General features: G+C 24.0%; 14 protein-coding genes across 14 annotated transcripts; 10 read left to right on the forward strand and 4 right to left on the reverse strand.

Moving 5' to 3' along the window:
• Positions 1–364: 364 nt before the first annotated feature.
• Positions 365–1,895, forward strand: DICPUDRAFT_95079 (uncharacterized protein; the record flags this gene model as incomplete). Its single annotated transcript, XM_003290155.1, has 3 exons — positions 365–553; positions 639–721; positions 781–1,895. The coding sequence occupies exons 1-3, from the start codon at positions 477–479 to the stop codon at positions 1,893–1,895; spliced, it is 1,275 nt and encodes a 424-aa protein (XP_003290203.1). The 5' UTR covers positions 365–476.
• A 2,913-nt stretch (positions 1,896–4,808) lies between these two features.
• Positions 4,809–5,369, forward strand: DICPUDRAFT_154701 (uncharacterized protein; the record flags this gene model as incomplete). The annotated part of the gene is made up of 1 exon (XM_003290156.1): positions 4,809–5,369. One exon carries the CDS (start codon positions 4,809–4,811, stop codon positions 5,367–5,369), a length of 561 nt encoding a protein of 186 aa, XP_003290204.1.
• Positions 5,370–5,542: 173 nt separating this feature from the next.
• DICPUDRAFT_95080 (uncharacterized protein) lies at positions 5,543–6,296 on the forward strand (the record flags this gene model as incomplete). The annotated part of the gene is made up of 3 exons (XM_003290157.1): positions 5,543–5,795; positions 5,855–5,946; positions 6,021–6,296. 3 exons carry the CDS (start codon positions 5,543–5,545, stop codon positions 6,294–6,296), a joined length of 621 nt encoding a protein of 206 aa, XP_003290205.1.
• Positions 6,297–6,630: 334 nt separating this feature from the next.
• Positions 6,631–7,242, forward strand: DICPUDRAFT_80955 (uncharacterized protein; the record flags this gene model as incomplete). The annotated part of the gene is made up of 1 exon (XM_003290158.1): positions 6,631–7,242. The coding sequence occupies one exon, from the start codon at positions 6,631–6,633 to the stop codon at positions 7,240–7,242; it is 612 nt and encodes a 203-aa protein (XP_003290206.1).
• Positions 7,243–7,442: 200 nt separating this feature from the next.
• Positions 7,443–7,607, reverse strand: DICPUDRAFT_154704 (uncharacterized protein; the record flags this gene model as incomplete). Its single annotated transcript, XM_003290170.1, has 1 exon — positions 7,443–7,607. One exon carries the CDS (start codon positions 7,605–7,607, stop codon positions 7,443–7,445), a length of 165 nt encoding a protein of 54 aa, XP_003290218.1.
• Positions 7,608–9,540: 1,933 nt separating this feature from the next.
• On the forward strand, positions 9,541–10,861 carry DICPUDRAFT_49032 (uncharacterized protein; the record flags this gene model as incomplete). Its single annotated transcript, XM_003290159.1, has 4 exons — positions 9,541–9,674; positions 9,751–9,954; positions 10,060–10,253; positions 10,336–10,861. 4 exons carry the CDS (start codon positions 9,541–9,543, stop codon positions 10,743–10,745), a joined length of 942 nt encoding a protein of 313 aa, XP_003290207.1. The 3' UTR covers positions 10,746–10,861.
• A 221-nt stretch (positions 10,862–11,082) lies between these two features.
• Positions 11,083–13,040, reverse strand: DICPUDRAFT_15851 (uncharacterized protein; the record flags this gene model as incomplete). The annotated part of the gene is made up of 2 exons (XM_003290171.1): positions 11,083–11,355; positions 11,424–13,040. Coding segments are annotated over 2 exons (1,890 nt in total), but the record flags the coding sequence as incomplete, so codon positions are not given.
• Positions 13,041–13,532: 492 nt separating this feature from the next.
• DICPUDRAFT_154707 (uncharacterized protein) lies at positions 13,533–15,671 on the forward strand (the record flags this gene model as incomplete). Its single annotated transcript, XM_003290160.1, has 2 exons — positions 13,533–13,657; positions 13,733–15,671. The coding sequence occupies 2 exons, from the start codon at positions 13,533–13,535 to the stop codon at positions 15,669–15,671; spliced, it is 2,064 nt and encodes a 687-aa protein (XP_003290208.1).
• A 348-nt stretch (positions 15,672–16,019) lies between these two features.
• On the forward strand, positions 16,020–16,169 carry DICPUDRAFT_37011 (uncharacterized protein; the record flags this gene model as incomplete). Its single annotated transcript, XM_003290161.1, has 1 exon — positions 16,020–16,169. The coding sequence occupies one exon, from the start codon at positions 16,020–16,022 to the stop codon at positions 16,167–16,169; it is 150 nt and encodes a 49-aa protein (XP_003290209.1).
• A 150-nt stretch (positions 16,170–16,319) lies between these two features.
• On the forward strand, positions 16,320–16,913 carry DICPUDRAFT_36990 (uncharacterized protein; the record flags this gene model as incomplete). The annotated part of the gene is made up of 2 exons (XM_003290162.1): positions 16,320–16,610; positions 16,770–16,913. Coding segments are annotated over 2 exons (435 nt in total), but the record flags the coding sequence as incomplete, so codon positions are not given.
• A 1,378-nt stretch (positions 16,914–18,291) lies between these two features.
• On the forward strand, positions 18,292–19,199 carry DICPUDRAFT_56540 (uncharacterized protein; the record flags this gene model as incomplete). The annotated part of the gene is made up of 3 exons (XM_003290163.1): positions 18,292–18,544; positions 18,619–18,808; positions 18,884–19,199. The coding sequence occupies 3 exons, from the start codon at positions 18,292–18,294 to the stop codon at positions 19,197–19,199; spliced, it is 759 nt and encodes a 252-aa protein (XP_003290211.1).
• Positions 19,200–20,494: 1,295 nt separating this feature from the next.
• On the reverse strand, positions 20,495–21,994 carry DICPUDRAFT_80961 (uncharacterized protein; the record flags this gene model as incomplete). Its single annotated transcript, XM_003290172.1, has 3 exons — positions 20,495–20,798; positions 20,932–21,035; positions 21,386–21,994. 3 exons carry the CDS (start codon positions 21,992–21,994, stop codon positions 20,495–20,497), a joined length of 1,017 nt encoding a protein of 338 aa, XP_003290220.1.
• A 929-nt stretch (positions 21,995–22,923) lies between these two features.
• DICPUDRAFT_37008 (uncharacterized protein) lies at positions 22,924–23,894 on the forward strand (the record flags this gene model as incomplete). The annotated part of the gene is made up of 2 exons (XM_003290164.1): positions 22,924–23,647; positions 23,728–23,894. 2 exons carry the CDS (start codon positions 22,924–22,926, stop codon positions 23,892–23,894), a joined length of 891 nt encoding a protein of 296 aa, XP_003290212.1.
• Positions 23,895–24,290: 396 nt separating this feature from the next.
• DICPUDRAFT_154713 (uncharacterized protein) lies at positions 24,291–26,791 on the reverse strand (the record flags this gene model as incomplete). The annotated part of the gene is made up of 3 exons (XM_003290173.1): positions 24,291–25,481; positions 25,560–26,492; positions 26,585–26,791. The coding sequence occupies 3 exons, from the start codon at positions 26,789–26,791 to the stop codon at positions 24,291–24,293; spliced, it is 2,331 nt and encodes a 776-aa protein (XP_003290221.1).
• Positions 26,792–27,813: the final 1,022 nt, after the last annotated feature.

Consider the following 27,813-nt stretch of genomic DNA (forward strand, 5'->3'; position numbering starts at 1 on the left):
TCTTTCATTAATTTTCCTTAACTGTTTAATAATTATCATAATAAAAAATAAAAACTGTAAAAATATTTTAAATCATTATTTGCAATTTATTTGTAAAATTAGATATCGATTTCTAAATGATGGGTTATATTAGATATCTTATTTAGCTTTTAATCATATAGTTTTCATTTCTTTTATATTTCCTCTATACTTTTATTTTTATAAAAAAATAATCAAAGATTGTGTGTGAAATCAAAGAAAATTAAACAAAAAAAGATTTTTACACGAAATTTTTTTTTTCTTTATTATCTCCCAAAATTTTAATTTAAAAAATTTGAAATTTTTTTTTTTCTATAATTTATTTATTTATTGATATCAACAAAATAATAAATATTTTTTATTTGATAGATACTATCAATTTTTCTTTTTTTTTTTTATTTTTTTTTTTTTTATTTTTTTGATTAAACAAATTAAATATAGTAAAAATTTTATAAACCATGTCTTCTATGGCTTTAATTAAAATCCCACCATTCTATTATGCACATATTTTAGATACTAATACAAATATTGCAAGGTAAATATTAATTATTATAGTAATTGTAATTATTTTCTTCAAAATTAAATATTAAAATTTTTTTTTTTTTATTAAAATTTATTAGAATGGTTAGTGGACCATTAACTTTATTAGTTAAAGAATCTGAAAAAATTATTGTTAATCCAACAAAAATGCATACCATTCAAAGTATGTTTTATACTTTAAGCTTTTATAAAAAATCATATTAACTCTTTATAATTTTTCAGGTAGCGAATATTGCATTATAGAATCTCCTGTATTATTAGACGATGAAAAAAAAATAATTATAGATAAACATGGACAGGTTAAATTAAAGCATGGACAAAGAGAGGTTAGATTCGAACAGAGTGAGCCTTTCCCCCTTTACCCAGGTGAGTTTATGGTTGGTAAAATTTCGCCTCTTCAAGTTGTATTAAATAATGAAGCATTGGTTATTAAAGCATTAGTGGATTTTATTGATACCGAAACAAATAAACTTATTAGTGCTGGTGATGAATGGTTATTTCAAGGACCTGCAACTTATAAACCCCGTGTGGAGGAACAGGTAAAAGAATTAAGAAATGCTACCATTGTTAAGGCACATTGTGGTTTGAAATTAGAAGCAATAAATGACTTTACAGACAAGGTTTACGGAAAGAAAAGAAAAAGTGGTGACGAATGGTTAATGACTGTTGAGGGTCCCTATATATTGGATGCATATGAAAGATTAAAAGAAGTTGTTATGCCATATGTTTTAAATGACAACAAAGCAATCATTGTTAAGGCAACTAGAAAATTCACCGATGATGATGGTATCGAAAGAAAAAAAGGTGACACTTGGTTAATAACAAAAAGTGATACCCCACTATATTTACCACAACCAACTGTAAAAGTAGAAAAAGAAGTTAATATCACATCATTAACAGCACTTCAATATACAATTATTGATAACCCATGGGATGAAGAGACTCAATCCAATAAACTTGGTGAAAGAAAAATTGTTAAAGGTCCAAAGAACTTTTTTACATTCCCCGGTGAAAGCTATACCACTGTCCACAATGTTATGGTTTTAGAAGCAGAAGATGCAGTTCATGTTAAAGTTATGGAAAACTTTGAAGAAACCATTGTAGTTCCAGGTGAGAATAATAACAATACTATAAAGACTATTCAACGTAAATCAGGTACCAAATATGATGTATTCGGACCTAGAGAATATATACCACCACTAACTGTTGAAGTTATTAAAAGAAAAAAAGCAATTTTTAAATTGGAAGATTTCAATATCTATATTTTCAATATCTCCTTTGTTTATGTTTTATCAATAATTTTATTTTTTTATTTTTTTATTAAATTATTCTTTTAAATAAAAGTAGTTTAAAAACATTTCTAATAAAAATAATTTTCTTTTTATTTTTTTATTCCCTCCTTTCCTATTCAATGAGAATTTGTAATATTAGATTGTTTATGCCTAAAGTAGCTTTCCCCCATTTATATTTTATTCATTCTACTATTTAGATGATAGTAGACTTCGAAAATAATCGAAAAAGAAAAAAAGATTATTATTACTATTGTTATTATTTATTGAGCTATTTTAAAAACTGTGTTGAAAAAATGTATTTTTTATAAAAAATAATAGTAAAACATACATTTTCTTTTGATTTTGGATTTTTTGAGGTTTTAGTTATGAATATGTATTATATTATTTTATGTTGATTATTGTTTTTTGAAAAAAAAAAAATTTCAACCTTTTCTTTTGGTTTTGAATTGGTTGAGGTTTTTATATTTATTGTATTTTTATTAATGGTAGTTACGAAAAAAAATTGGAATCATTATGTTTTTTTTAAATAAAAATATTATTTATTATTTTTTTTAAAATATTATATTGTTAGTTTATTATTGAAGAGATGTGAATATAAGCATCAATACAGGTATGACTATAGCACCCTATAACTATCATTATCCATAGTTATTGTAGTTTACCAAGATCAGATATATCAAACTAACTTGATTTATTTTTGATTTAATATATTGAAATAGGTTTGTGTTTAGTTGTATATAGACTTTCTTTTTTTTTTAAAAAGTGAAGATGATTCTTAATGATGCATTAAGTCATCAGTTTGTTTATTGTGTTTGTTTGGTATGTGTTTAATACTTATATGAGTTTTACCACACTGCATACAAGTTGGGCACAGTTCGTGTGTGATTTAGAAAACCTACTGAGACTGGGTTTCGAAATTCGTTGGACCAATTTTTTTTTTTTTTTTTTTTTTTTTTTAAAAGTGAAGATAAGTTCGACCAATTGGCTATCATTGCTTCCTCAGAAGATAATTCCGAAAGCATGTTTTTATGGCCCCATAAAAAAAGTTTCCCAAAAATCACCCGGAAGATTTTTAGAAACTTAAAATAATCGACAGCTGCAGGGTTCGAACCTGCGCCTCCGAGGAGATCTGATTTCAAGTCAGACGCGTTAGACCACTTCGCTAAGCTGTCAAGTTGTTGAAATTTCTTTATTCGGTTCCTTACAAGGTTTTTTTATTCCATAACAGGATAAAAAACACATTGTTTGGGCTATAAAATTGAAAGGAAGGTGTAAAAAACCTATTAACTGCTAATCTGGAGTTGGTGTTTGAAAATTAATATACGGGGTACATAAATTTCAACAACTTGACAGGTTAGCGAAGTGGTCTAACGCTTCTGACGTAATAAATTTCGACAACTCAACTTACAACTGAAAAGCATATCGAAATCATCAACAACAAACCTATTAACCAAACCAATGCTCACTCCAAGGAAAACAGATCCAACAAGAAAGAAAAAAGAAGTCGTTCTACCAGGAGAAGACCACATGGAAATAGAGGAAAAAGTCAAGGAGAATTATTTAAAACTCCTAAACAGAAATAGGCTCACAAAACAAACAAAAAAGAACCCTATCAACAGAGGACAAAAAGAAATGTTGAAAACTCAAATCCAATTTTGTAAGCATGAACTAAATTCAAAATATTCATGCTTACCTTTTTTCTGATCAGGAATTGAATGGTTTGAATAATTAGGTTTTTCGAACTCTACATATTATCAGATTGAAATTATGACGTAGGTAGCTGATAGAAGCCAAATTAATTCTTCGTTTTAAAACTGACCATTATTTCTCGATAATACTAGGTTATGGTGAATAGGGCAGAATATGACTTCTATTTACTTTTTCATAGCAAAAGGTCAAAAATGCGGTCTAATGAATTGAGCAATTGAAAGAAGCACATCATCAGTAAAACTCTACTTTGCCATAAAGTGCCTCTATTGACATAAATATTTTTTGGCATTTGTGTTACCCTTGATAGACATATACAATAGTACCAAAAGTGTTAGACAATTGTAAGTGGTCGCTCATTTCACCACTTGGTCTTCGTTGGCCAAAATATTTATTTGACCGTTTCTTTCTCCCTGAGTCGATTTTGTAGTTTCCCATTTATAAGAATATAGTTTTATCAGCAAAAAACCAGCCCTTTTCCAACTCAACTGTCTAATCTTGAGAATTGGATATTTCTGTATGAAAAAGTGAACATTTTGAACCTTTAAAAAACATTATTATTTTGTAGAGACCCGCTTATATAAATTGAAATATTTATTTGAAAGTTTTTTCGAAGGTATCTTTTTATTTTACCTAAATTATGGCTTTGCCAAATTAAAATTAATCTTCTATTTTATCTTTCACTTGACTAATTGCACTCTTTAGGTAACAAACATTTTTTTGATTAAGTATAAATTGAAAAAGACAATCTTCATATTTAAGTTGAATTTTTATATTACCATTATTTGAATATTCAAATTTAATGATGGAAGTATTTAAGAATAATTTAAAATATTGATATAAAAATGATTAAAAATCTTTAAAACAACTTTAAATAAAAAAATAATTTTTAGGTTTACCCAAGTAAGTTTAAGGTTTTTAAAAAATTAAAAATTTGAAGTTTATTTATTATTTTAATATTTTTGTTGGATTAACAATCAGCATAAATTATATCTTTAATAAATTGAAAAAAGTTTATTATTGTTTTAATAAAAAATTAATAAATAAAATTAAAACAAACTTTTAAAATGTGTTAAGTGGTTATTGATCACAACCAAATCTTAAATCTTGTTTTAAATGTATGTGTGTGAATTTTTTTTTTTTTGTTTTTTTGTGTTTTTGTTTTTTTGAAAAAAAAAAAGACCATATTAAAAAATTGTAGATACACAAAACAAATAAACAAAAAAATAAATAAAAGAAATAAAAAAAAGAATGAAAATTTTTAAAATTATATTGTTAAATTTAATATTTTTTAAAATTGTATTTTGCCAAGAATGGGTAAATTTTGTTGGATATAGTAACCAAAATTGTAGTGGAACAGGAATATTGGCAATAATGAAAACAAATGAATGTATAGGACATAGCAAATATATGTGTGATGAAAAAACAACGATTAATAAACAATATGCATATAATGATTGTGTTAAAGAATACAACTATAAAACAAATGAAAATAACCAATGTTCAGATAAAGGTTTTACAACAAGCTGTACAAAAACCGTAAACTTACCAAAGATGTCATATATAATAGCAATGCATAAAAACACTTCTTTAGGCTGCTCTGATGAATCAATTATCCTGTATAATACTATTCCTCTAGGTATTTGTGATTCTGGTAAGATTTACACATCATGCAATTCTGGTGGCACCGTTTCCTTTGAAATCTATAAAGACTATGAGTGTAATGAATTAACAAACACTGTAGAAGAACCCATTGGTTGCCACTTTGTTGATTCAAGTGATTCCTATTTGATCAATACATTTTGCACATAAAATAATAAATAAAAAACTTTTTTTTAGAAATTTAAATAAAAAAAAAATTAAAATAAAAAATAAAAAATAAAAATAAAAAAATAATTCCTAAAATTAAAAAATAATTATTTTATAATTTAATTTTTTTTTTTTTTTTCGTAAATTTCAAATTGTCAACCAATCAATCAAACAAAATGGATCAATCACAAAAACCTTCATTTACATACTTTACAGTACTTGTTTTAGGACAATTCCCAAGATTTTTATTAAACTATTTAGATATTGATTTCGAAGATAAATACATTGACAAAATCGAAGATTCATTCAGAGCCCAACTCAAATATGGTCAAGTACCATATTTTGTTGATAATGATGGTTTCAGCTTAACCCAAACCGGTCCAATCATTCGTTACATTGCCTCAAAGTATGCCAATGCTGATTTCCTCGGTATGTATTAATTATAAACCCCTTAAAAAATAAATATATTAATACAGTAAATTAAACAGGTAAAACTCTTAAAGATAAAGCTATTGTTGATGAAACTATTAATGCCGTTCTCACTGATGTCGTTTTACAAGGCTATAAAGTCCGTAAAGGAGTAAGTATTTTTAATTTATTTATTTTTTAACTAATAAATTAAAAAATAAAATTACTAATCAAAAAATTAAAAAGGTTGAAGATATTAAAACTTTAGATACCATTATTCCAAGATACTTTGGTTCATTTGAAAAATCATTAGCCTCAAGCACTGGCAAATTTATTTGTGGTGACTATGTTACCTTAGCCGATCTTTGTGTCTTCATTGCTTTCCATTATTTCATTTATTTAGGTCATTCTGAAAGTTTAACCAGCTACACTCATTTACACGAATTAAAAGCACACTTTGAATCAAATGCTGGTATCCAAAAATATATTACCACCAGACCAGTTTCTGAAAAGGGCATTTAAAATAAAATTTAATTCTCTTTAAAAGAAAAATTTAAATAAAAGTAATATTTTTTTTAAAACCAAACTTTTAAATGTATATTTATTTTTTAAAGAAATAAAAACATTCGAAGAAAAATAAATATATTTTTTAAAATAATTAAATTAATTTTTTTTTTTTTAATTTCGTTTTTTTAGTCAAGGCGCCTTTTCAAACATAACAAGTTTATCATAACAAGAATGAAAAAAAAAGATATTTAAATGATTTTTTTCATTTTCATTTGGCTTAGCAAAACAAAACAATAAATAATACAAGTTTATCAAATAAAAAAAAATTAAAAGAAATAGTAATAAACAAATGGATAACACTATTAGAGATGCAAATGATGAAGAAATTGAATTATTAGAAACTTCAAAAGTTGAAAAAACACTCGAAAATTCCATTCAACCTTATATTGGCCAACCTTCAGATCAAGTAGATGATTATGACAAGTACAGAGCAAATTTAATTAAAAAAGCAAAAGAAAGAAAAGAATGGACCGAAAAATATGAAAGAGAAAAAAGAATAAAGAAAGGTGAAATTGTCCCTGAACCTATCCCAACTACAGATGATAGCGATGTAACCAAAGAAACCGTTTTAACTGAAAATAAGATTGAATATATTATTTGTCATATTGAAGATTACAATGATATCGAGGCTTTTATTAAAATTACCAGAGACTCTTCAAAACATCTTACCGATTTCGAATTATTGGCTATCTACACAAAAGCTTACCAATGGATGTACAAAGAAGAAGAAATAAGTAACGGTGGTGACCCAGGCCATATCGCAGGCTTAATGAATCGTGAACGTAGTGCAGGCAGATTTGAAATTTGGGGCCATGATATTACAGACCTCATCTTTAATGGTTGTAACGAGATTAAAATATATGAAAACTTTGTATACTGCGATTTTGGTGTAGACTCTTAAATATTTAAATAAAAATAAAATAGTAATATATTTAAAACAAATAATTTTTTTTAATTTTAATTTTTTATATTTTTTTTTATTTAATTATAATTTTGTTTATAAGTTGAAAAAAGATTTTAGTTTGTTGCTGTGGTTGGTTGTGTTGTTGGTGTTGATGTTTTTTTTTTTATATTTTATTATATATTTGAGTTTTAATCTATTTAGTTTCTTCTGCTGATCCAACCTAAGAAAGCTAATAAGAGAACGAAAAACATAGCAATACCAATTAATAAAGCAATGGTATCACCAGCATTCCAACTGCCAGCAGCAGCGGTGGCAATAAGGGCAAAGAAAGCACTAACTGAAAGAATTTGTTTGCTGTCCATTTTATATTTTTTTATTTATGTGTTGATGTGTGAATGAAAAACTTTTTTTTTTTTTTTAATTAAATATACAAAAATCTAAATATAGAAGTTAAAAAAGATTTAAATTAGTATAATTATAAAACTATAAGATTGATTATTTGATTATCAAAAAGAATAAAAAGAAAAAGAAAAATGACGAGTAATTGCGTTTTAATAATTCGTTATGGTGTGATATAAATTGTGGTTTGATCTTGTGTTTGTGAGATGTAGATGTGTGTGTCAGAGTCTGTGAGTGTGAGTGTGAGTATTATTTTTATGTAAAATCTATGTTGTAGTTTTATAAATAATATCTGTTGTGTTAAAAAAAAAAAAAAAGATTTTAATATTTGATTTTAATTTTGATTAGGTTATTAATGAAATAATACAACAAAAAACAAATGAACAAGATTGAATAAACAATTAACAATATATTTTATTCTATTTTTTTTTTGTTTTAATATTTATTACTTTTTGGTAATAATATCTATTTTGCAACTATTAATAAAAAATTTGTATGGTTAAAGAATCAATCAAAACTTTTTTAAAAAAAATAAAAAAAAAAAATAAAAAAATTTATAAAAAAAAAAAATTTATAAAAAATAAAAATTTTAAAAATATTTTTCTGCTAACCTTTCAAAATGAGCTTTGGTATGTGTTTATACTCTCTCACCTAAATAATGAGGTGCCAAGATAAAATAGTAATAATTCAAAAAAAAAAAAAAATAAAAAAATAAAAAAAATTAAATTTTATTTCTTTTCCTTAATTTTCGCAATTAAAATGAAAAACTAAACTTTATATTAAAAATCAAATTTATTTTATAAATTTTTTTTTTGGTAATTAAAAGTATGATATATGGACCGAATAAAATAATAATCAAAAAAAAAATATATATATATATTTAATTGTTTAAAAGTGTATTTAAAATAATAAAATCTCAATTTGGAAAAATTATTTAAATAAAAGAGATTAAAATTTAAATAATTATTTGCACGGGTGATAATAAAAACTAGTTTGTTGTATGGCTCACATTCGAGAAAGATACCGCATATCCACACACCATTTTCACACACCAAACACAGACTCATCAATTTATATTTTTAATTTTTAATTTAATTTTTTTATTTAAATAATTTTCTAAAAATAAACACCCACCCAATTTTTTATTTTTTTATTTTTAAATTTAGTTCATTTATAAGGATATAACTTTAAATATTTGGAATATAAATATATAAAAATAGTTTAATTTTTTTACTTTTTATTTTAATAAAATCATTTTTTTTAAATCAAAAAAAAAAAAAATAATAAAAAAAAATAATAAAAAAATAATTTATTTAATTTAAAAAAAAAAAAAATAAAAAAAAAAAAAATAAATATAAAAAAAATAAAAAAAAATCTTTTTTTTTTTTTTTTAAAAAAAAAAAGTTAGTTGGTTGTTTCAAAACTACATAAAAAAAAATATTATTATTTATTATTAATCATTATATATATATATAAAATTATTATTGTTTTACATATAATCATAAATAATTATATATAAATAATTTTGTATTTTATATAAAAAAACAAACAACAACAACAAACAAAAAAAAAAAAAAAAAAAACAGAAAAAAAACAACCTAAACACACTCCCCCCAATTTCTTTGTATATTTTTTTATTAATATTATAATTTATTTTGATCTCTTTATAATTTTTTTTTCTCTTTCTTGCTTGCTTTTTTTTTTTTTTTTTCATTTAAATATATATAACTTTAATCAAAGAAAAAAGATATATTTATAAAAAAAATTGTTGTATATTATTTATTTATTATTTGTGTTGATCTATAGTTATATAGATACCTTTATATAATATTATTTATTTATTTATTTTCATACACACATACACACTTCACACAAAAACACATAAAACACAATTAAATGGATAGAATGGACAGTTCAGACGAAGAGATTGAGAATATTTCAGACGAAGAGTTCGAAGGGGATGATGATGAAATTGAAAGTATAAATTCACCATTAAGACAAAATTATATAGTAGGAAATGAAATTGGAAGGTAATATAGATTTTAAAGGGTACAATTTAATAATAGTAATAAAATATTTATAATAATATTTTTTTTTTCAATTTAGGGGTGCATTTTCAATTGTTAGAGAAGCAACACGTAGATCTACAGGTGAAAAAGTTGCAATCAAGAGTATCAACACCAGATTTATTAAAAACAAGTTATTAATGAGAGAAATAGAAATTATGAAAAAAGTGGGTGACCATCCAAATATTTTAAAGTTATACGAAGTTTATGAAACAGATAAACATCTTCATTTGGTTTTAGAATTGTAAGTTTTTCTTTTAAATTTTATCAATAATAAATCAAATTTCGTATAAATAAATAGTGTATCGGAATAAAACAGAAATATTAATATCATAAATAAATAATATAGGGTTTTAGGTGGTGAATTGTTTGATAAAATTGTACAAAGAGGCGAATATTCAGAACAAGATGCATCAAAGATCGTTAGACAAATAGTTTCGGCTGTAGGCCATTTACATGCTAATGGTATTGCACATAGAGATTTAAAACCACAAAATTTATTATGTGCCGGTGAAGAAGGTGATGATATTAGAGTAGCAGATTGTATGTAGGAAAAAAAAAGAAAAAAAAAAGAAAAAAAAACTTTTTACTAATTTATTTTATTTTTTTATTACGAAAACTACAGTTGGGCTTAGTAAAATTTTTGGTGATGGTGATTATTTAGAGACTTGTTGTGGCTCACCAGAATATGTAGCACCAGAAGTATTAGAATGTAAACCATACGATAAAGCATGTGATTTATGGAGTGTCGGTGTTATCACATATGTTTTATTAACAGGTTGTTTCCCTTTCTGGGACAAAAACAATGCCGTTTTATATGAAAAGATTAGAAACGTCGATTATGGTTGGCCAGAGGGTTTAGAAGTTTCCAATGAAGCAAAAGATTTAGTTTCCCACCTTATCGAAAAGAATCCCGAAAGGAGATTTACTTATGAACAATGTTTAGCTCATCCATGGGTAAATGGTACAGGCGTCAGTATGGTTAAGAAGATTAAGCCATTTATTCAACAACAAAATCCAAACCAAAGATATTAAAACAAAAAAAGCAAATTAATATTTGACCATTAATAATAATAATATAATAGATTTACTCTATATCATGCCATAATTCTAAAATAATTATATAATTAATAAAAAAAAAATATAAAACTAAAAAAAAAAAAAAAGAAAACATAATTTAATATTTAAATTAAAAAAAAGTAATAATAATAATAATAGTAGGTACAAGATGGTAATAAAAAGAGTAGCATTAGTATTTAATAAAATATTGGATGAGAATGGATTATAGATATTTAAATAACAAAATATTATTAAAGCTTTTTTATTTTTTATTTATTTTTTATTTATTTGTTTAATTTATTTATTCGTCTTCGTCTTCTTCATCAGTTTCTTCTTTCTTTCTTTTCCCTAATGATTTTTTTGGGGTTTTTGTTTCTTCTTGACCAATAATGGCTTTTGGTGGTCCTTCATATTTATTTTCTAAACAACCTGGGCACTTATAAATGAAATGTTCGTTTTCGAGATTATCGGTAATAATTGAATCACAATCATCATGCACAAGTTTACCACAATAGGTACATTGGGTTGTAGAGTCTTCTTCCTCCTCTTCTGATTTTAGTGAGTGTCTACAGATTGAACAATATTTCTATTTGAAAAATAAAATTAGTTAATATGGTTATTTTAATAGTGTTTATTTTATATTTATATACTTACACTTTTATCTGAAAAGCCTTTAGAGAAACAACTATCACAGCTTGTATAGTTGTCTTTCCATTTAATGTTTTTGTTTTCGGAATTTTCTGGTCTAATATAACAGTGGGTACAAAATACACAGTTTGAGCATCTCCATCCACCCGATGGGGGTGAGCTAAGGGGTGGGTTAAGACAATAGGTATGGAAACCTTTATCACAAACATCGCAGATTATTATCTTACTTTCATCAACATCATTTTGGCATACTTCGCAGTTCTTACAATCTGTACATTTCCATGCTAAGGTATTATTTCTAATAGAGTCGACACAAGTTTGATGTAGTCCTAAACATTGTGGGTGGAATTTTTTTTGACATTCTGAACATTTAATTAAATTAATTGGTTGATCACTATTGTTACATGTTTCACAATGTTCTGTTTGGTGTTCTTGTTCTTCTTCTTGTTCTTCTTCATGTTCTTGTTCTTCTTCTTGTTGGTCTTGAGACTCTTGTTGTTGGTCTTGATGTTGTAATGGTTGTTGCTGTAATGGTTGTTGCTGTAACTGTTGTTGCTGTAATTGCATTTGTTGAATTCTTATTTGTTGTTGGTTTTGTTGTTGGTTTTGTTGTTGATTTTGTTGTTGTTGTTGTTGTTGTTGTTGTCTTTGTGGAGGTGATTCGGCTAATAGATAGAAATTAATTTGTGGGAAACTTTCGGCAACTTCTTTTGTTTTTTGATGATATTCGACCATTTCATTATCAAAACGTTGTTTATCTTCTCTTGCTCTATCATAATATTCTTTTTGTTCGTCTGGGGTTAATTGTTTCCATTTTGCACCTAAAATTTTAGAAATATCACTTGGGGGTACATCTGGATTTTTTTGTTTTTCTTCTTCACGGTTTATATTCATATAGTGGAAATAGGCCGATACATTAGTTCTTGGTAGTGGAATATTTTTAATTGCTTCTTCAATTTTTTTCTCTCTTTGTAATTTTAATTCGTTATATTTTTGTAGTTGTCTTTCGGTTTTTTGTTGAGTGGATAGTAATTCCTTTTGAATTTCATGAATATCCCTTTGTTGTTGTAAATAAAGATATCTGTTATTGACCATTTGTTGATTTTGAAAGTTGATAAGCTTCTTTTCATATTCTGGTATTTCATTCCATTTTTCAGATACATTAATACCCCAACTGCTAATAACTTGAATGGTTTTGGTATGTGGATCGAAATAGTGTGGATATCTTTCTTGTCTTTCTAATAATAAAAGTGAATTAAAATCTGATGCACTCTTTTCTCTTGCTTTTTTTTGTTCAGGTGATAAAACGCCAAATTGTGATGCATTATTAACCAATTGTTCTAAAAGTATTTGATGTTGAAATTGTGTTTGCATTTGTTGTTGTAATTGTTGTTGTTGCTGTTGCTGTGGTGTTTGCATTTGCTGTGTTTGCATTTGTTGTTGTGTTTGATTGTATTGTCTTCTTGTTGCCATAGGTCCTTGCATACCAAGAAATTGTGGCATAACACCAACTGATGCTGCTTGTTGAACCTCTTTTTCTTTTTTCTCTGGACATATATGTCCTTTTTTAATTTGGCCACATTTTGAACACAAATAGGTTCCTGGCGTATTATCAATTTCCATAGTATTCATATTTAAATTTAAAAATATAAATTATAAAAAACAAAATACAAAATACAAATTGGTAAAATCTAAATTTATGAATTTTAATTTAACAAAAAAAAAAAGATTTAAAAAAAAATGACCTCGACTAAAATCAAATTTTTAAAAATTTAAATACAATGTAATGTGAAATTAAAAATAAACAAAAAAAATAAAAAATAAAAAAATAAAAAAAAATTAATAAAAAATTCAAAAAAAAAAAAAAAAAAAAAAAAATTTTTATTTTTTTTTTAAATTTTTTCAAACTAACAGCTCATTTTTTTTTAATTATATATTTATATATTTATAAATTATTTCTAAATTATTTCTAAATTAGAAAAGAAATAATAATAAAAAAAAGATTATTTTTCAATCATTAATAATCTTTATTTTTTTTTTATTTTCCTAAATTTTTTTACAAATTTTTTTTTTTTTTTTATATTTTTTTTGTAAAATTTTTGTATTTCGACAAATATGCCTAAACGAGGTAGACCACCCAAAAATAAACCATTAAATAGCGCCGATCCTAGCGGAAGGGGATCATCATCACACCATTCATCTCATTCATCTGCAAATGAAGAGGATGACAATCCAAAAAAGTAATTAATTATTAAAATTTATATTTCAATATTTAAATATTAATTTTATTATTGTTTTTTTAATAATAACTATAGCGAACAAACAGATTTAAAATTATATTTACCTTCAGTTGACTTGGTCCCAAAACTATTAGAAAATGGATATATAACAAAACTATCATCGATGAGTACCATCGAGTATCACAGTGATGAAGATTCTAATATACCGATGACAACAGATGGGGCACCTATTAATATAGATCAAGAAGATTTGGAGCATGCATGCAAAGATGCTTTATTGTTTAAAAAGTATATTAGGGATTCAAAGAATTTAATAAATAAACAAATTGAAAAATTAGAAAAATATGAGGATAGGTTCCAAACACCTCCTACATCACTAGAATCATCCCCAACACCCGCACCAATAAAAGCAATTGTACAAAGAAACAAATATAAACCAAAAGTTAGAAAGCAAACTACAAAATCAAATATAACATCATCCAGAATCAATATTGACAATGATTTTCAAGATGTTGAAGGTAACAGTGTCATAGATGCACCAAAAAGTTCAGAATATGAAAGTGCATCCGAGATTCAAACTCAACATAGTATTACCGATGACAACGATGACAATGATGACAATGATGAAAAAGATGATGAAGATGATGATAATGATGATGATGACGATGATAATAATACATCCTCAGCAACACAACAACCACAGCAGCCACAAAATAAAATAAATAATAGTAGTAGTAGTAATAATAATAGCAGTAACAATTTGAACCCAACTCCTAATAAAACAATTGGTGGAAAAACAGCATCAAAGGGTAATGGTGGTAAAGTAAATAAAAATGTTAATACCAATAGACCTACAGGTAAAGTGAATGAAAGTGATGAGGATGTAGATATTGTCGAAGTTGATGATCATCAACCAGCAAATGTAAATAGACTAGGTACCGGTAAAAACCATAGAAACAGCACTATGGATGTAGATATGTTTCAGGATACAGATGAGCAACCAAGTGAAACAGAGTCAGTTCATTCGAATAAATCTCATCAAACCAACAATTCAAAATCAACATCAAAGAATAGAAAAGGTGTTTCAAAGAATAACAGTAAAAAGAAGGGCGAAGATAAAAAGAGAAAAAAGCAAGAGGAGGAAGCCAGACATCACTATGTTGGACCAGGTGTTTTTTGGGCATCAATGGAGAGTTATCTTAGACCAATTAAAGATTCAGATATCGAATTTATAACGCCAAGATCGGAGGAGCAAGATGCAAAGTTTTTTGAAATTCCACAATTGGGTACTCACTATTCCGAGGCATGGCAATTAGAGGATTTGGAAAGACTTCAACCCTCGGGTAGTGGTGGCAAACATCGTCAAAATATAAGAAATAATAGATCAGCTATAGATCAAACTCAGGATGATATATTTGGTAATTCATTACCATCGCTATCATTTGGTGATCCAAAAGAATCAGATCAGCTTTCAATATCAACCGACGAAATTATTTTAGGTGATCTCTCGATGAGATTATTATCAACACTTATTGATGAAAGTATGTTGATATCAACACCATTGAATCAAACACAGCAACAACAGCAACAGCAGCAACAACAACAAGGTTCAGGACCTGCAATAAGATTAAATCAACAAATATTTACCTCATATACACCAAACAGCCAATTGACCCTTGAGCAACGTATTCAACAAGAGTTAAGAAGCTTAAATTTATATGACGATTATAAACTACCAACCTCAGTTAACCAATTAATACCTACAAAAGAAAAAGAAAGAGATAGAGAAGATGACGAAATTTGTGAGGAGTTAAGAATTTTACAAAACTCACTTCGTGCTCAATTGGCCATCAACAATGATCTTAGATTAAAGGCTCTCAAAGAAATTAAATCTATTTTAGTAAAACAAGACATTTTAAAGAGGAAAATATCAAGCCATGCAGTTTCAGAAAAGAATTATCAAAAATTAATGAAAAGAGATAAAAAAAAGAAAAAGTTAAAAATCATTTCTTAATCATTTTATCTTTTTTTTTTTTTAATTTCACCTTTTTTTTTTTTTTTTTTTTAAAAGTAGTACTTGGTTTAAAATCAATAAAAAAATTAAATTAACACCAAAAACCATTTATTTTTATTTGTGTGGTGATCGAGCAATTTTTTATTTTTTTCTTAATTTTATTTGGTAAAAAAAAAAGAATTTGGGTCAAAAAAATCTTTTTTTTTATTAAATTTTTTATTATTTTCTTTCTTTCTTTTTTTTTTATCAAATTTTATTAATTTATACAAGCACAAAACAGTATAAATTATTTTTCAAAAAATTACTTTCATTAAATATAAAAATAAATACAAAGATTAATATAAAACAATGGAAGAAGAAAACCAAGTTGTTGTTGAAGAAAACAATAGATTAGGCAAAGATTTTAAAAGTGCTATTATTATAGGGGTTCCGGAGGATTTAAATGATCAAATTCAAGAGTTTAGAAAGAAGTATGATAAGTCATTTGTTAGATGGTAATTATAAAACATTATTTATTTTTTTAAAATAAATTACTAAATAATTAATTTTTACTTATTATTTTTATCAAAGGATGCCTCACATTAATCTGTAATTTTCTTAACCAAAATTATATAAAAAAAAATTATTTATTAATATTTATTTTATAATAGAATCTTTCCATTTGTTAAAATTCATGACTTCTCTTCAGTCTACGAAGAGTTACGTAGGGAAATGCTAGAGTTTAAAACATTTAAATTACAATTCAACGAACTTTCATACTTTCAACATGGAAACAGTTGTGTTGTTTGGCTAAAACCATCAACCCCAGAGTGTGAAAATATCATTAATAAAATTCAAAATAAACTTCAAGAGTTATTACCAGGTTTTGATGAATTAAGCAAAAAATCAGATAAAGGTTTCCAACCTCATTTAACAATAGGACAATTTTCATCAGTAAGTGTTATAATATTTTAAAATAAACCAATAATCATTAATAGCCAAATAGTAAAATAATTACAATAATTAAACTTAATAATAACTTAATACATTAAAATTAAAATTAATTTTTTTTTTTTTATTTCTAACTTTTTTTTATTTTTTTTTTTTTTAAAAAAATAGAAAGGAATAGAACAAAAAATCCAAAGCTTACAAAAAGAATTTAAACCAATCGAGTTTGATGTTAATGAAATCTATATGATCCATCGTCGTGGCGATGTTCCATTCGAAATCGAAAATGTATTAAAATTAAAATCTAGGGATTAGATGTTTTAAAATTTGTGTATAATAATTTAAAGATAGTGTGGGTTTTCTGTCGCTTCAAAAAGTTTATTTTTATACATATACTTGTTTCAATATAATATATTTCAAACAAATTAAATTTAAATGTATTCCTAATAAATAAATAGTTTTTTATTTTTATGTTAGAGTTGATAGATTTGCTTTTTCGGTTTCTTCTTCAAAATTTCGATAATTTCTTTTTATATATATCCCAATTTGCATTTTTTATCTAAAACTTTAAATCTAGGCATTAATTCATTTGAATTTTGTGGAAATGTAGCTTTCGAAGCTATGATTTAATAGTGTTTATAATCTACAATTTTAGGTTGTTTCCCTTTTTATTCCCCAATATTATTATTATAACATATTATGGTATTTGATAATATAAAAGTACATCTATTTAATCTGAATTTTTTGATGTTCCTTTTATATTCAATTTTAACTCATTACAAAATTTTTGTAAATTGTTTGCCTTTAATTTTTATAATGAATTCCATTCGATTTCAACTGAAATTTCTTCATTTATTTTGTATTTATTGAACAGTTAAAAAAATTATTATAATAAATTATTAATTAATATTAAATAATTAATTATAATAATAATGTCTTTAAGTTTTTATCAGTTTTTACTTGTAAAAAATAATATCGAAGAAATTAATTGGTTCTATTTTTACTAAATTTAAAAAAAATATTAAAAAAAAAACAAAAAATCATAATAATAATTGAAGAAAAAAATTAATTTTAAAATATTAAAAAATTAATATAAATTTTTTAATTTTTTTTAATTTTTTGGTGTGTTAACTCCTTTTCTCCCAAAAAAAGATTAATTTAATTTGGCAAAAATACAAAAAAAAAAAAAAAACTTAAAAAAATATGGGTGGTTAATTTAAACCTTTCAATTTTTTTTTTTTTTGTTCGACGAAAATAAAATAATAATAATAGAAGAAAAAATTTAATAATAATTAAAACCTCTTTAATCCCCCGAAAAATGATTAAATTTAACTTTTGATAACAAAAAAAAAAATTTGGTGCATGTGGTTAATTCAAACCTTTCAAAATTTTTTTTTGAATGTTAACCTCTTACATAATAAGGGAGTGATTTTTTAATTTTGGATATTAACCAATTACAAATTATGAAGTGATTTTCAAACTTTCCAAATTATTTAATTTTTATTTTTATATTTATTTTTTTTTATAAAATCTTTTAAAAAAAAAAATATTTAAATCAAAATTTTTTTTTTAATAATTATTATTTTAATATCATTTATATTTATTTATCATCCTTATAAATAAATAGTTATTATACATTTTTTATTTCTTAGCTATCTAGTTATTTCAAATCTTCAAAAAAACCAAATTCAAAATGTCAATCCCACCAGGTAGTGTTGCATGTTTATTCAATTCTTTATTAAACTTACGTACTTCAACTGACCATAATGCTGATCATGGTGCTAAAAACTCTATGTTAAACTTTACCAACTCAAAAGAAGCAAATAGATTTGATGGATCTGAATCATGGTCTGCTTCAATCAATGATGATAAACAATACATCATGGCAGGAAGTCTAGTAGTAAGCGAATTTGTTGCTATTGCAACTCAAGGTCGTGGTGATTTTGGTATGTATAGTTTTTTATAATTATTTATTTATAAATGTAAAATATTATTAACATTTAAACTATTTAAAATTAAGATCAATGGGTTACTTCATATAAAATTAGATACTCATATGACAATGTTCAATGGTTTGACTATAACAATGGCCAAATTTTCAAAGGAAATACTGATAGAAACACTGTTGTAACTCATGTCTTCCCACAACCACTTCGTGCTAGATCAATTGCCCTCCATCCAGTTACATTCAATGCCCACATTTCACTTCGGTAAATAATTAAAAAAACAAAATTTAAAGTTAAATTTTAAAAAAACTAACTATATTTATTATTTTTTGCAAATAGTTGGGAACTTTATGCCAAATCACCAGAAAGTAACTTTGTACAAGTTGGTACCGTTTCAATTGGTGATAGAACTCTTAATTCCGGTAATGGACCCCGTGAAGCTGTTCGTCATGTTGATTTCGATAGACCATTCGGCAAAGTACCAAAAGTTGCTCTCGGAACCACCCATGTCGATGGTACAACTGATAATAATCAATTGAGATATCGTGTCGATGTTGTCAATGTCACAGCAACAGGCTTTGATGTTAAATTTTCTACATGGGTTAATAACATAATTTATGATATCACTGTTGACTATGTTGCAGTTGAACATTAATTATAAAGTTATAAAGTCCAAATCAAAATTATTTCAAATAAACATTTTATTTAACAATAATAAAAACTTTATGTTAAAAATAAGTTACAAAAAATATATTTTAAAAAATTATTATTTTATTTTATTATTCTGAGAAAATTGTTTCACGATAGTAATATTTAGGTATTTTCTTTTTTGATAATTCATTTAAAGTGAAACCATTGTCATTGGAACTATTTATAAAACAACTCTTTTTATTTTTATTTTCCTTATTTAATTGTAATATATTTGAGACAAGAGATTCTAAAATAAAATTATTAAAATAAGTAAAATAATAATTGAGATCTTCTAAATTGTATTATAAACTTACTAAAGATCATTTTTAAGGTTTATTAAGAGTATACAACTGGGTTTGTTTTTATCAATATTTAAAAAAAAAAAAAATCAACTTAAATAGTTTTTTTTTTTATTGTATGCTCTATTATTATAAAAAAATAATTGTTTAGTAATATTTATTTTTTAAAAAAAAAGTTAAAATACTTTTTTAAAATATATGTATCCTTATATGGAAGCATCCAATTGATTTCTAAAACAATCACCTCTCCCTTTATGAATTTCGTTTAAATTATTATTTTGTTTTTTTCAGTTACAAAAACCAATTTGGTTAAAAAAAAATTAAATACTATAGCAGTATGTATTATACACATAAAAATAATTGTACCCCCATCAAATTAAAAAAAAAAAAAAAATAATTATACCCATAAACACACAAAAAAACACACAAAACTAAAATACTAAAAATAATTATAATAAAAAATATTTTGATATTAATTAGTTACTTATCTCATTATTATAATAATTATCTTTACTTATCAATCAAAAAAAAAAAAAAAAAACAATGATATGATGACATTTAAAAATAAAAATATTACCCTCCTTAATATTGGCATGTGGGTTTTTCCATTTTTTTCTTTTGATATATTTAAAAATATTTTTTTTGTTAAATAATTTTACAATAATTTTTTTCCTTTTTGGTTTTTTAAAAAAATCAATGATTTATTAAAAAACACATTTTGTTGGTTTTAAATAAAAACAATATAATGACGATACATTATTTTATAAATGAAGTAATTTGTAGAAATACTATTAGCAGGAAGGTGGGTGGTTGTAGCACTATTTGGTAGTAATAATTTTATTTGTTTTTTTATAAACAACTATTTATTATTATTTATTATTTATTATTGTTATATAATATTATTATTTATTATTTATTAATTATTATTTATGATTGTTATTGACTCTTTAAATTGTTATTATTATTCATTCTTTAACTTTGGTATTCTCTTGAATATACGATAGAAAGAGAGTAAAATTAAAAAAACTACATAAAAACAACTAAAATACACCATATAGCCTCTTTCTGGTCTAAACAACTCTGCCTTTTCAATATTTGGGTTTAACTCTATATTTGGTAAAGCGGGTTGTCCACCACTGTTAGCTGATATCCATTTAGTAATTGAATTATAATCCTTTGATCCTTTGTATTTTATCAAAGTGTCATTTAGATGAATGAAAAGAGTTGGAGTGGTTCTTGTATGAAAATGAGATTTTAAGAAAATTCTAAATAAAATTATTAATTTATTATTAAATTTATGGTTAGTATAAAAAATTAAACTTGGTTATAAAATCAAATTTTTTAAAAAACAAAGATAAACACAAAATTATTAATATAATTAATATTTTAATCACCTACGCATAACCCTGTGCTTGATAAAATGTTATGTTTGGGAATGTTCTAGATAAGGTTTCTATTATTGGTAATAATCTTTGGCTGAATGGACATGACGTATGGTATAACTAAGGATTATTAATAAATAAAAGTTTAAAACCAAAAATAAAAAAAAAAAAAAGACATTTGAAAATAAAAAAAAAAAAAAATATATTAGATAATCTTTTTATTTGATTTTATAAATTTTATCTTTATTTTTTAAAAAAAAAAAAATAAAAAAATTATTATTTTATTTGTTAAATTTATTTATAAAAATAAAATTTGATTATTTTTTGTAATTTTGTTTATGTTATCGTTTTTTTAATCACACCATGTGGTGTGATTAATACAACCGATCATTATAACAAGTAGCAAGGACAATAAAATAATATTTTATAATAAATGGTACAAAAAATAAATAAAATAAATAAATACTTACAAACAATAAATATGTATTGGTTTGATTTATAACCTCTTCTAAATTATTTTCATTTTTAATTTCTTCACCCTTTTCATCAACTATAACTATTTTTTCTTTATTTTTTGTTTCTTCTGTATTTAAATTACTATTATTATTATTATTATCTTTGTTTTCTTTATTACTATTATTTTTTTTATTATCTTTATTACTATTTTTATTCTTCTCTTCTTTGTTTTGATTAACAACGTCATATGTTTTATTTTTTAAAAGGCTATATAAATACTCGCTTGAAACTTCGTAATAATTTGGTGAAAATGCTACTTTTGTTTGATTTAGTTTATTAAGATCCAATGTATTGGGATTAATGATATTTGGGTCGAATTTTGAAGATGCCTCTACTTCGACAAACTTTATAAAATAATCGCTGGTTAAAAGGAAAACTATTAAAAATATTGCTACATATCGAAGAGTTGTTATAAGTGGGTGTCTTTTTTTCTTTAATACTATTGGTTTTTCTTCTATTATTTTATTATTATTAGTATCATTATTGTTTTTATTATTATCGTCTATTTCTTTTTTATTTCTTTTTTTTATTATATTGTGGTTATCAATATCGGACTCTATCATCTTTTATTTAACATTTATGGATTCTTTTATTATAATTATTATTTTAGAATTATTAATCATAAAAAAATAAATAAAAAATAAAAAAAAAAAAAATTTAAAAAAATTTAAAAATTAAAAAAAAAAATATTTTTATATTTCAAAAAAATATTAATTGTTTTTACTCATTTAAGAAAACACATTCTGCATTTTGATAATTACATTTGTTTAATTTTAAAAGATAACCACAAAAATATAAAAAAAACAAAACAAAAACAAAAGCAAAAACAAAAACAAAAAAGTAATTATATCAGAATCAAAAAGAAATCGATGATCATTTTTTTTTTTTTTTTTTTTTTGTAATTTTAATAATGTCAAATAATTTTTGTTTATTGTTTTTTTTTATTTATATTGAAACAAAAAAACTTTTTCTAAAAGCAGTTGCATATTATTTGTTTTTAATTTTTAATTTTTTTTATTTATTTAAATTTTATTTTTTTAATTTTTATTTTTATTTTTTTTACCCCATTTTTTAAATTTATATTTTTTTTTATTTTTTAATTTTTAAATATTAATTTATACTTATTATTATTATTTGTTAAGTCAGAAATGTTTGTATATTTGTATATATAATTTGGAATTTTATTTTTTATAAAAATATAAAACGAAACAAAAAAAATATAAAAAATATTCAAAAAAAAAAATAAAATTAAAAACAAACTGCTCATCCTCGATCCCAATTAATTTTATTTTTTTTTTTTATTTTTTATTTTTTATTTTTTAAAAAATTATCATTCATTCCACAAATTTATAATATTTCTAATATCATATTTTTATTTTTTAAAGAAATAGATAAATAAATAATAATTTTATTGAAAGAAAAAAAAAAAAAAAACTCAAAAGATAATATTATGGTTAATAAAAGAATCGATAACAATAATATCAAAAATGATATGAAAGATCCATTAATTATTTCATCAACAACAGGACCCGATGAAGCACATTATTCATTAAAGAATAGAAAGAATGAAGTTATTGGCAAAACCAACTCTCCACCATCATCACCAAAGAATATTATTCCACCAACTAAACAAACCAAAAAACAATTAAGTCAAAAAACAAACTCCAAAACCACAGCCACCAAAAAAGAATCGATTGGATTTTTATCAGCCCGTTTCAATAATAACAAAACATTTATAAATTGTGTTGGTGTATTTATGTTTGTTTATTATTTGTCAATGATGTATGTCCGTTATCAACATAGAGGTATTATTGGTTTTGCAGATACCCTTTGGTTGTGTAATTTAGCTGTGGTTTGTGGTATCCTTTCAATTTTTTTCAATAGACCTTATCTTATGGGTCTTGCCGTTAATTCTACATTTATCGTCCATTTAATGTGGGTCATCGATGTAGTTGTTTATTTTACATCAGGTTCATTCCCATTAGGTAATGCTGAATATATCTCATGGCCAAATATTACTTGGGGTGAAATTATTACTACTACTCATCATGCTTGGTTCATTCCATTATCAATGTGTTGTCTCCATAGAAACGGTGGTTATCCAAAGAAATCTTGGATCGGGGCTATGTTATTAATCATTCCAGTTACTTATTTATCTCAATTATTCCCAAAAACCATTCAAATATCTGAAACAGAAACTTTTTATTTAAATATTAGTAGGTTTAGTTTATAAAAGATTTATATTATATTTTTCAATTTTAAATTCTAACATTTATCTTTTTTAATCACTATTTAGATATGTCATTAGAGTTTTGGAAAGATATGTCAGGTTACCCATTCAATTTAATCCCAACCGAAAGAACACAATATTATCAATTTTTATTCGTAATGGCCTGTGTCATGTTTACAGTTTCACATAATATTATGAAATTTATTGGCTTTATTTCAATTAAAAAGCAATAAGCACTGTTAAATAAATATATAAAATAGAAAAAAAAAAATAGATAGAAAGAGGAGATAGGTATTAAGAAATAGGGTGTGTTTGCAAATCATTTTATAATTAATTTAAAGTGAATAAGATATAAATACGATTTCATTTTTTTAAATGTATTTTAAAAAAAAACAAAAAAAACAAAAACAAATAAAAATAAAAATATGTAGTTTTATAAAAAAAGAAAAAGAAAAGAAAAAAGAAAAGATGTATTGTTTATTAAAAGTACAATAATATACTATTTATATTTTTTATTTTTTTTAAAGTACAATTTTTTTTTATTTATTAGATAATAATTAATAATAATTATTTTCTTTTATTAATATATAAAAAAAAAAAATTTATATAATTATTTATAACATTATCTTTTATAATTTCATTGAGTTTACTAATTCTGTACAAATATCTTTATATTTCCAAGTATCTCCGCTTAATCTTTTTAGTTGAATACCTGTTAGATCTAAATTACTAATCTTGACGATCTCTATTTGGAATTTTACAGAGTTATCTTCGTCAAAACACAAGAAAAGATATGGACCTTTCTTTTTTGTGAACAAACCACTTTCTTCTAATGATCTCTTTAATTCGATTATTGTCTTTTCTGGTGATTTGGTTGTTGTTGTTGATGATTTGAAAATTCCTTTTGAAGTTCTGGGACTTGCCATATGTTGATTCTTTTCGATTAGTGATTGTTGATCTCCATTAAGAATACGTGAATCTAAACTCATTCTTCTAGTTTTTGGTGCTTCAATAATTGGTTCTTGTTTATCGATAATCTCCTCTTGAACTTCACCGTTTATTGAACCTAAAGAACCTCTATTAATTATTGGATGAGTATTACTATTGATATCCAGTTTTTCTATATCATTCTTTATTGATGAATCTTGCTCTGGTAAATTGCCACAATAAAGAGAAGATACGGCAATTGAGTTTCTTCTTGCATATTGTTGTGGCTGTTCAGTATCACCAGGTTTTATTGATTGATGTTGTTGTAGGGAATAATAGGTTGGTATAGTGTTATCATTATTATTGATGCTATATTGATTATTGTTAAAAGGCGACGAGGTGGTGCCAATTGTATTTTGCTTTTGTTTTAATTGTTGAAGCTCTAACTCTTGTAATTGCTTTATCTTTTTTTCAATACCGGGGGATTGTTGTTCACCACTATGAGTTGTAAATTCTGGGTGATAGATATTATATTCGTTAGAGAATTGTTGTAGTTGTTGTTTATTTTTATAATATTCATAGTTTTCATCATGCTTTGGAACACCTGGGGCAGAATAGCTCGACTTCATACCTTGAGTTCTATTGGCTTCTTCAGATTCATTACTAGGTTCTGATGATCTTCTAGGAAGTATAGTTGGCATTTGTTCTTCAATAGATTCTTCATCCTCGATTAAATCCTTTTCTAAATCATCTATATTTACTTCTTTAATAGAATTTTGAGAAGGTGAAGAGTCATTTGATGATTTCAATTGTTGTGATACTCCATCATTTGAATCTTCTGGGATTGATGCTAATGAGTTCGATGAAGGTGTTTTTTTCTCTGAAAAAGATTTCTAATATTATAAAATTAATATTTTTATTTTTAAAAATATATTTTTTTTTGGATATTAATAAAATAAAATAATATTTACCTTTCTTTTTGATAATAATTCTAATTTTGATTTTAAAGATTCGACTTCTTTATGAGCATATCTATCCAATAATAAATGGTATACATTAACTATGCCACAATTTTCGTTTCTTAAAATTATTTCTCTTGTTTCGTTTGTATTCGGGAAGCCTAATGAAACCAAATGATTATAAATATCCTCTTTAATTTCGTAAACTGGCTCTCTTGGTGGTAAAAAGGATCTTGGTGGTTCATCGTAATCCATATTTGTCCATTTATGTTTTTTTAATTCTTGAATAGTGGCTCTCTTTTTTGGATCTGGTACTATCATTCTACGAAGAATGCTCACTGCCTCTTGAGTTAAATGGGTTGGGTCTTCATAATTACCATGAACACTATTATAACTAATTTCAGCTTGAGATTCCCCTTCCCATGGCAAATTGCCACAAAGCACTGCATACATAATAACACCCAGACTCCATATATCAACTGGTGGGCCTAAATATTTTTCTGCTTTTAATATTTCGGGTGCTGCATATAATGGTGAGCCACAAAATGATTCGAGTAGTTTGCCAGGTTGAATATTATTACTTAAACCAAAATCCGAAATTTTTATATTACCCTCTGCATCCAAAAGTAAGTTTTCTGGTTTTAAATCTCTATGGACAATTAGATTTGCATGGCAGTATTCGATTGCTGATAACATTTGTCTAAAAAATTTTCTTGCTTCTTTTTCTTTTATATACTCCCTTGCAACAATGTAATCAAACAGCTCACCACCTGATACGTATTCCACTATTAAATAGGTTACCCCTTCTTCTTCTCTTTTATCAACAACATCTAATAGTTTAACAATATTTGGATGGTCTAATAATTTCATAATATCAATTTCTCTGAAACATGTTTCTTTTTGTTTATTTGATAATTTGTTATTTTTAATAAATTTAATTGCAACCTTTATTTAATTTAAAAAAAAAATTTTTAATAATCAATGATTATAAAAAAAAAAAAAAAAAAATTAAAAAAAAAAAAAATTAAAAAACATACTGTTTCTTTTGTAAATACATTTGTTCCTAATTTAACCTTTCCAAACGTTCCATTACCCAATGTTTTGCCTACTTCAAATGATCCAACGTGCATAATCCTATTTTTTTTTTTCTTTGGTATTATATTACTATCATTATATAAATTGTTGTTGAAAGTTGCAATGACATCTCCATGTGATGTTGACCTGTTTATATTGTTATTATCCATTTTTTCTCTTATTAATAACTATAGTTATAGTATTAATTCAAAAAAACTATTTATATTGTATTTTTATTAATTAAAAATAATAAAATTAATATAAAAATAAAAAAATAAAAAATATATTTTATAGATAATATTATTTTTTTTTTATTTTATTTGGTGGTGTGATAAAACAATACAAAGAAAAAACAAAAAAAAAACGTAAAATAAAAATAATATCATAAAAACTAATGATTTAAAATAAAAATTAAAAAATAAACACTTCAGGAAGAATTTAGTTTTATTGAAAATAATATTAAAATTTGCAAAATAAGGTGAAACTATAATTTTAAAAAAAACGATATATTCTTTTGATAATTTTGGTGGTGATTATTTTTATTTTTATTAAAACATAACAACAAGAATTTTTAATTTTAATTTTAAAACAATTAAAAAAAATAAAAATAAAACCTTTATAATTTTTTTTTAATATTACAGTTTTCTTTTTGCTTTTTTTATTTATAATATTAATATTATTCTGAGCTTATGATTATTGGTATTTTTTAATTTGGAAAGTTAAATTAACAAAAAAAAAAAAAAAATTAAAAAAAAAAATATAAAAAAAAAAAATGAATGAATGAGAGAATCTAAACTTTTTTAATAATAGATATTTCTTTTTAGCTTTTACAAAAAGAAAGAATAGTATAGTTTTTGTTTTAAAGAACAAACTATAAATGGGTAAACTTCACGATTTTGTGTTTTTATTTCTTTTTACATTTGATTAAAATTTAAACATTAGTGTATAATTGATTAACAAAATCTATTAAATTTTTTATGAGCACTAAAAAACTGTGTGGGTGGTGTGGTGTGAGAATTTTTTTAAGGTGTAACACAATATTTCTTTACTAAAAAAATAAAATAATTTAAGCGTACAGGTAAAAAATAAAGGTATATATTTAGGGATTAAGATTTTATAAAATTAAAATATTGCTAACAAAAAAACAAATTAAATTGATATATGAGTGATATCACTCTTGCTTATTTCTAAA

This window comes from Dictyostelium purpureum (assembly GCF_000190715.1).
Source record: "Dictyostelium purpureum unplaced genomic scaffold DICPUscaffold_211, whole genome shotgun sequence".
NCBI classification, from domain to species: Eukaryota; Evosea; class Eumycetozoa; order Dictyosteliales; family Dictyosteliaceae; genus Dictyostelium; species Dictyostelium purpureum.